The sequence below is a fragment of the Halyomorpha halys genome, unplaced genomic scaffold, assembly GCF_000696795.3.
Source record: "Halyomorpha halys isolate HHAL.00 unplaced genomic scaffold, Hhal_1.1 Scaffold2048.1, whole genome shotgun sequence".
Taxonomy (NCBI): Eukaryota; Metazoa; Arthropoda; class Insecta; order Hemiptera; family Pentatomidae; genus Halyomorpha; species Halyomorpha halys.
The window spans coordinates 134,158-142,906 of NW_027113440.1; the positions used below are offsets into that span (position 1 = coordinate 134,158).

The 8,749-nt window shown below is 29.1% G+C and overlaps 1 protein-coding gene across 2 annotated transcripts in view; it reads left to right on the top strand.

Moving 5' to 3' along the window:
* The first annotated feature begins 939 nt into the window (after positions 1–939).
* The window catches only part of AIMP1 (aaRS-interacting multifunctional protein 1), a 12,039-nt gene continuing 4,229 nt past the window's right edge, over positions 940–8,749 (top strand). The window contains exons 1-4 of one of the 2 annotated variants that reach the window (XM_014436693.3): positions 940–1,167; positions 2,946–3,083; positions 5,664–5,904; positions 7,950–8,089. In XM_014436693.3, coding sequence (XP_014292179.1) covers positions 1,081–1,167; positions 2,946–3,083; positions 5,664–5,904; positions 7,950–8,089 — 606 coding nt within the window. In that variant the 5' untranslated portion in view covers positions 940–1,080. Of the gene's footprint in view, positions 1,168–2,675; positions 2,882–2,945; positions 3,084–5,663; positions 5,905–7,949; positions 8,090–8,749 lie in introns of those variants that run through there. The other variant, XM_014436694.3, reaches the window with a different exon arrangement.

The following is an 8,749-nucleotide window of genomic DNA, read 5'->3' on the forward strand; positions in this document are numbered from 1 at the left end:
AGTAGTTAGCAAGATAATTAAAATAAATACCACAATTAAACAAATAGATTTAAGTTTTGCGTTTACTCCTCCCTCATTCATGTAATGACTTTTAAATTTGTTGTACTTTGTTTGTATTACAGAACCTAGTTTAAATTAACAGAACATACATTAACATAGTTTTAATTAAATGTTAGAATTGTCAAAAAAAAAAAAGTATAAGAGAGTTGTAAATCAATTTATTATTGGTTTTGATTATCCTCGTACCAGTCAACCTAGAGATTGAAGCATAATCAGGTCTTTTTATCTAGCCTTTATTTGTTGTGGAAGGTCCCAGTGTTTATTATCACTTGTATTTGTAATTGTAAAACTTTTCTTTCAGTTTATTGCTTGATTTATAAGTCTTTTCCCTTATTCATTGTTACATACACTGAAACAAAATTTACCTCTGTTGTGAAGAATGAATTTAAAAAATAAATTAGTGTTATATCGAAATTATCCCACATAACTAATTAAAACATTCTGGATCTTTATTTTATTATGTGGATTTGTTAATGTTAGTTATAGGTGTTACTTTGTTATAAATAAGTAATAGATCTCAGCAGGTTTTCAGTTATCAAATAACCATTTATTAAAAATTAAAAATAAATAGTTAATTTAGTTCTCAATAATTTTTTTTACAACAGTACTTAATGAACAGATGATCGTCAGCCATTGTTGCAAAATCTCAAAAACCTAAGGTCCCGACACAAAGTACAATCTAGGTATTGGTTTAATTGTGCTATATTACATTATTATCATTATTTTAATTAATTTATGTTTGAAATATATACTGCTGGCATTTTACTTAGACTTTATTTTTTTATTTTTGAGACATGAACAACCATAATTACAAGATGTATTAAAGAACAGGTGAAATCAACACAACAGGGATTGAAACACTTAGTTTAGTAACAATCTTGTTTTAATCTCACTTAAATTGATACAATTTTTGCTAAGATTTTAAATTGTGTTAGATACTGTTTGTTTATTTTGTGGTCAATCCTAAAGTTACAGACTTTTAGAGAAGAAAACAACCATCTGTTTGATAGTTATATACTTATGACCTATTTCTACTTATTACCAATTCCCTTTCCAAGGTTCAGGAATAAGGAGACAGAAAGCAAGAATTTAGGACCACTAAATACTGTAAGTAATACTAATGCTTGGCTAGACTTTTCAATTTGATTTAGTATTCATCGAATTTCTGTATCATCTTCTGATGCTTTAACTACAATAAATTGAAGGGTTATTTTGTCACAGAAATATACTATGAAATGAGGCGAGATTGTGCCAAGTAAGATAAGAACAAGGAGCTGAGAAAATCAGTTCTCTTAAGTTGCTTTTGTTTTATTAAAACTATTAGTTTTCTTGTAATTCCTCTGCTTAATTTTTTTAAGAAATCATGAATTATCCTTATCAAAAACTTTCTGACAAAGTAACATTCTGAAAATCATACAGGAAATTTCTTAAAGAAAGTTAATCCTGTGATATAGAAATACATCCTTACACTGATGTTTTAGCTATGATGGGTGTTTATAAGCATAGTTATTGGTTTGATAAAAAATGCCATCAGACACTATTATTTAAAAAATAATCTACAAAATGAGGATGCAGAAATTTTTTGTGGGAGGTGTTTGGAAAAGTTAAGCTTGGGTTTATATAACCTATACATTTTGTCAAATTAAAAATAAATAATGGAGTCCAGTTACATTACTGAGAGTGATTTCACTTAAAAGTAAAAGGTGTATGAATCCTTGGCCACTATAAAGAATAAAAAGGCATAATCATCCACAGCTAAACACATTGCAATACATACAAGAACAAGGATTGAAATTGGTGAAAATTACAAGAATGACAATTGTTGACATATGGTACTTTTGTACCTAAGAAGAGAGGGTCTTGTTTGACTAAGGAGACAACTTGTGAAAACGTTTAAAGTATAACAACTAGAAACATACTCCATAATGCACCAATCTAGAATCTGTACTATTTCAGAAGTGAATTACTGCTGTTAGGTGACAGGAGTTTTTAGGTTGGGGATTTTTTCCTTAGATTTAGAGCATTGTTTAACCTTTGGGAAATTTTCCTTCAAAATAAAAGTAAAAACAACATAATAAACGAGTCTTTAAAATCTTCAAGGGAAACATGAACATTTCTCGTATGTTCGGGAGAAACAGTTTTATCACATCGCTTTGTATAATTTTTTTTATAGGTTTTTCTATTGTTTATCCATATACAAAAAATTCATTCATCTTTGGATTTTTTAAATTCGTTTATATTTATATCTCGATCTTAATCTTTTTTTAGCCCCTTCTTAAAGGTGATTTCTGGACACATGAGATTTATAATGAGGATAATGGATCCGCAGACATAAAACGCTGTAGTTTGTGAAAAAGATAATATGTATTCAGAAACCTGCAAGGTTTTAAAATTGTATATGAAAGGGTTATATACATAGGACGAAGTACCTAAGTACTCATTAGGAAATGAAGGGGGGGGGAGTTCAATTTGAAAAGTAGAGTAATGAAGCTATACTCAATAAAGTTATTGAATCCATTTTTAGTGGTTTTCTTTAATTCTTGAATATTCCTAATTCAGTTTTATAGATATTTTATTTCGTTCTATGTATGATTACTTCTCTTAGCAAACAAATCGATAAGAGGGAGATAGGTTACATTAACCCGTGCTTCGTCGATTGACACCGATATTTTCAAGATCCTGTTTTGGTTTGAAATGCAGTATTTACGTTACTAATTCTTACAGTATCAGACCTCTCAAAGCTGTACAAATGGATAGGATTGAAAAAATTTTATTAGCTGATGATGACATCGAAAAAAAAATTATGGCTTTGAGGAGTGAGGTAAAATTAAAACCTCAATGAAATTCAAAAAAGTAATTTAAATACTGTAGTATAAATGTTTTAGGTGAGTGACGTTGAAGCTAGAATTATTGATAATATATTGATAGAGAGATTGGAAAAAGAAAATAGAGAGCTTGAAGAAGAAATCCAAAAGTATAGAAATGAATTAACTCAGTTGGAACTTGCAAATGGAAGAAGACAAGTAAATATGTTTAATCTTAACAAGGATTAGTTCACGAAATAAGCTCCAATGTCAGGAAATTCAAAATCTATTTATATTATTATTACTACTGCTTTATTTAGATCACAGCTGTGGACTTAAGTTCACCTTATAACTCAACAAGCTGTATAAACAATTCCCAAATTGATCCTTTTCTGTGGAGGTTCACTAACACCTGCCTATAAGTGATATTTTGAATTTGAATGAATGGAACTTATTTTGTGAACCAGCACCTATGTCTAACATAGAACAAATTGAATTAAGCTATGGATTTTATGATTTATATGCAATCACTTAATCAGGATTAATGTTAGAATGGTAGTGCTTTTTGTTTGATGTCATTAGTAGTATGGAGTCAGTCAACTCCACGGTGAGAAATCTGTTTACCATAGTTTATAAGTACAAGAACATGGTAGAATAAGTTACAAGAACATAATATTTATAATGGAAGATTGATTATTTTGTACTTATATAATATTTATAAGTTACAAGAACATGATAGAATTTAAAATAAACTGTAGAATTATTAATCACTGTTTTCAATATTAAAAAACAAAATTAAACTGTAATAAAGTATTAGATCTTTAATTATATGATAGCATTGTGTCAAACTGAATCATTTAAGCCACTCTATTACTAGTGTGGAGTCAAAATGATTTCTTATATTTAGAAACTGGTCTGATATAGAAATCCCTAAAATGGTTGTGAGCTGGCGATTAGGTGGGTATTGAGAAGATAGTTTGACCAATTGTTGGGAGATAGGTACATATGTACTAATAGTTCAAACTGAATTTATGGAGTCAATTTATATAATATAATAACCTTAAACATAGATTAATTCTAATTTGAAAATCAAATTTGGGTATATAGTTGAAGTAGGTCCCTTGAAAAACTCTTGACAAATTGAATCAAACGTATTTTGCTCCACTGGTAATTTGTTTTAGAAATGGCAGAGTGCTTTTATACTATGTTAAATCCTAACCACGGTTTTTTAATCTGTGGGATTTAAATGATGCTTAGAAAGAACAAGTGTCTCCTACCTCTTTTTATTACTAGTTCAGAAAGTCCGGATTTTTTAGGCAAACAGAAAATACAGAACAGCCATCTGAGCTGCAAAAATAAAGAAATTCTATTTTTCCAGACATATGATTAGGACTTCTATGTAACAGAGGTTAGTTAAATATTGAGGATTTTATTTATGTTGTTTATTGATTACATTTAAGTCAGCAGTATCTTAGCTGACGATGAACTGTTAGCAAACTAGGATGAGGAAGATAACTCCGAACTCAAGTCACATTGATGAAGACACTCTCATCTCTCTTTAATCTATACTACTACACTCTCAGGATCCTAAAAAGAGTGATGTTTTTTAATCTGCTCTTGTTACCATTGAAAATCGACTAGATGATGTTTGAATATCATGGGTTTTTTCAAAATCAGCATTTTACTTTATCATTTTTATATTTTTCCAATTTGTATGTACCATATATGTTAGTTATTTTGTACATTTTAAAACATAGAATACATTGATTAAATACATACTTTTAATCAAACTCTATTTTATTCTAATTTATTTTTCCTCAGTGGCTCTAGATTTCTTAAAGCTTTTCTATGGTATCATGTGTTTCAAATTATCTTTGATTTGTATCTTGACTTCAAGAATTATATACTCCAAAAGTTGTTTACAGAAATAGTCTAATATTTCAGTAATAATTAGTCAGGGTGGACCTGCTTTAATTACAAGTGAAGAAAAATGAGAACAGTTGTACATGAAATGTTTAGGTATGATATAAGAAAGACTGTTAGTAATTAATTTCTAACTTAATTACTATAATGAATTAAATTATTTTCTTTGATATGGATTCATTGGATTTTTCTTTGAATCAGATTATTCATTATCTATAATTAATATTTATTATTTTTATGAGTTCCTATATTGGTCTGAACTATTTATTTTTTTATTACTCCCATTGCTGAATTACTTATACAATATATTCTTTTCATACAGTTTGGAAGAGAAAGTAAATTTGTAGTGCGTCGTGCAATCCTCTAATACATCTTTGGCTATGCCACTCTATTTCAAATCAGTCTCTGGCATGTTTTGGCATTATATCTCTTAATGTAAATGTAGTCAACATTATTCATATAATTTAGTCATAGCATTGGTTTGTTGGATTTAGGTTTCATAATATTTTTTGTTGTTCAAAAAGTGACATGTATAATATAATTTTGCATATTAAGTTTTATCAAAATCATCTGCCATCTAGAAGACATCCTGGAGCACAGTTTGTTTGCACCATTTTTTAATTTTAAATACATGTCTTCTGCCTTAGATCAGTACCATTATCAAATTGAACCAGCTCTTCGGAAGAAATGCTAGAAATAACATATTGATTATAAATTAACTTATTTATAACCAATAATAATAATATTTCTTTTAAATGGTCTGTCTTGTCTTTTTTTTTTATTATTATTATTTATCTAGACTAACTTCCTTTGCTTCTCATATTTGTTTATATTTAATAACAAATTAAATATAAAAAACATATTTTTCTTTTGTAGATAGCATTTGCTAATATTTTACAACAAGTAAAAATAAATGAAGTAGTATCTACTAAAGAAAATGCTGGTGAGGAAAATTCAAAAGATTCTGTTACTCCACAGAGTGTTTCTAAAACTGATGATGTTGCATATAATGTAGAATCTAAAAAAGTAAAAAAGGAGCAAAAAAAAGTAGAAAAAACAGATAAGGTGACATATATGGTGATTAAAAAGAAAGGTGACAAATCGGAAACCAAGAAAGGTCAGTTGAATGTTTTGTTAATTTAAAAAAAAAAAAAATAATAATAGGTAATATGGTCTAGCTGGCTGACCATCTTCTAAATTTTTTATTGAAAATTTAGAACTTTATAGTAAAATATAGTAAGTAAATGAGAAGTATTCCATCAAAAGTTAATATCCACTTCTCAAATGTAAAGTTTTTTTTTGACAAATTAAAATTCTGAATCAAAAACTTATTCAGTTTAATTTAAAATTTTCTTTGTGAAATAGGTATAATAAATAAACATTTAACTTATATACTTAAGGTGCTCCCATTAAAATATTTTTTCCTAAGTGAATATAAAAAGTGAAAATATTCTTCAAATGCATTTTTTAATTTTAAAAACAAGAAAATAGTTTGTAAAGGAACTACCCAGTGGTTAGAAAGTCCTGTGGCCACATACTTTCTAGTCACCTCTGAGGGTTATTGGTGTGAAAGGTTATGAACTAGTGTACTTTGTGTAAAAAAATGTGTAATAAATGAAATATTGAGGATTTTATTTAGGTTAAAATAAGGATTACGGTGTATTATTTGAAGGATTGGGATGAGGAAATAATTGAATATTTGGAATTCCGTATATCTAAATAGGCCTGATAATGGTAATGTATATGAGCTTTTTATAGTAATTAGCAATCTAAGAATGTAGTAATTGGAATCTATATACTGTTTCTTGTTTTTTCAACCTTGTGTGGGGATTCCATGTGAGATGCTTGTCCAGTTGTAGTTCTAGGTAGTAGATCTGTTAAGACACTAATGAGCAGAAAATTACTAAACGATACAGTAGGGGAGGATGTCATAGGTTTACAGCAGAGAGTAAAAGAGATTTGTTTAGGACTTATTTTAATACCCTAGTTTGGGGTATACTATTGTGATTGCTGTGAATGACTGAAATGCAGGAGTTAGAACGTTGTTCATAGATGACACATTGTCATCAGTGTATATACACTACTGATATATAGTAAGGGTAGTGTTTGAATACCAGCTGTATGAAACGTTTCGAGATTGTAGCCTTGGTCACTTTATTGAGGAACTTTGGTAGACTAAGAAAGAGGAATGAACAGGTAAAATTATGATTCATATTTAGGTTCTACCGATGAGGAAGAAACAGATAAATGGAAAGCATGTCAGAAAGAGGAATCGGCAGAGTTTATAAAGCAGGCCTGGATCAAAAGTCTGTTATCTGTCAAAAAAGACTCCTTTACAGTACATTCTGCTTTCCAATGTGGAAGATATAAGATCCTAGGAAGAATAATTAGTTCCAATCAACAACACTGTTGGAAACAGGAAGATTTTTTAGTTTGGAAAGGAGGATGTTATGATCAACCTAAATGCTTAAAAAAAAATCTAGGAGGAAAGGATTGTTAATTGTTGGTGTTCAATGGGGGTTCAGTAGGTCATGGTTTATTCAGCAGAGCAGATTATGTGGATCATAGCTAGCTTTAAAGCCAGAATAGAAAAGGTTAAATGAGGAAATGTTATTCCTGGAAGTTTAGAAGTTTATGTGTACAAGAGGTTTTGACAGTTTAGAGAAGAGTGAAGCAGAATAGAAGACATGTTGTGAGGAAGGATTTGGAATTTTATTTAGTACTTGGATTAGGGCAGTTTTCCAATAAGAAAGTAATATAGAGTTGTTCTAAGAAAAGTTGTAGATATGACTGAGTACAGAAATAAGATATAGTTTGTTGCACTTCAGTATGCTCATGAAGGATTGGTTTAAGGATATCTAGATGAGAATTAAAAGTTTTTTATTTTTTTGTTATTGTAAAATGCCTGGAATTTTTCTTTCTCTGATCTATCCATAAAATTAAATACATATTGAAATTTTAAGCAAGATTGATAGTAATTAAGACACAATATTTTGTATATTCATGGTTGTTTCATAAGTATATCATTGTTTAACTTTTTTTTATTTATTTTATTTTAAGTTTTTATATTCCTTATTAGGAAATAAGCATGTATAATTTTTTTTTTTTTTTTTTTTTTAATTTTCCTTAATTTCTTATGGTCTAAGAAAAATATATTTTTAGATGGTACAGAAGAACCGCCTGTTGATGTGGGTAGACTTGATTTAAGAGTTGGTAAAATCGTGCATATAGAAAAACATCCAGGTGCTGATAGCCTTTATGTTGAAAAGGTTAATATTGGAAGAAAAAAGCCAATAACAGTAGTAAGTCCCAACTATATCCTCTTTTTATTCAGATCACTGGTCACTATTGTGTAAAAAACAAATTTCTACTAATTATTTTCAGTCGCTTTTAAATAAGTTATTTTTAGCTTCTTGGTTCAACTCACGACCTTTCTATGATACTTTTTTCTTAACTTTTTATAAATTAGGTTAATTTTGCTGTTGTAAAATAAAACCTAGTTGACCATAAAGAAAATAAGTATGGAAATAAACATTTTGGGTTTTTGATGTGGGCATATACATTTATATGTTTTTTGTTTATGTAATGGATACATCTCATCAAGGCCTATTTTTGCCGTCCCATACTTTCCCAAAGTTGGCATGTAGGTTACTTGGCTAGTTGTTGATGGCAGATTTGATTGTGACCTCATCCAATAGTTAACAGGATGTTAAGTGTCCACTTACCAGAGCCTCAAGTGTTGTCATCTCAGAATCAGTAAGATCACACTTTCACCCTGACCATTCATTTTTTTTTTTCTGTTTAACTGCTTTGATAGAATCCTTTTTAATACTCCTATCTTTTGAATGATAAATTCTAGTTTTAGATGAAAATACATGTTTTGAGGTCCCATGAGTCAAAAAAATCTAGTGTCGAAATGATCTCTCTCTCTCTCTCTCTCTCTCTCTCTCTCTCTCTCTCTT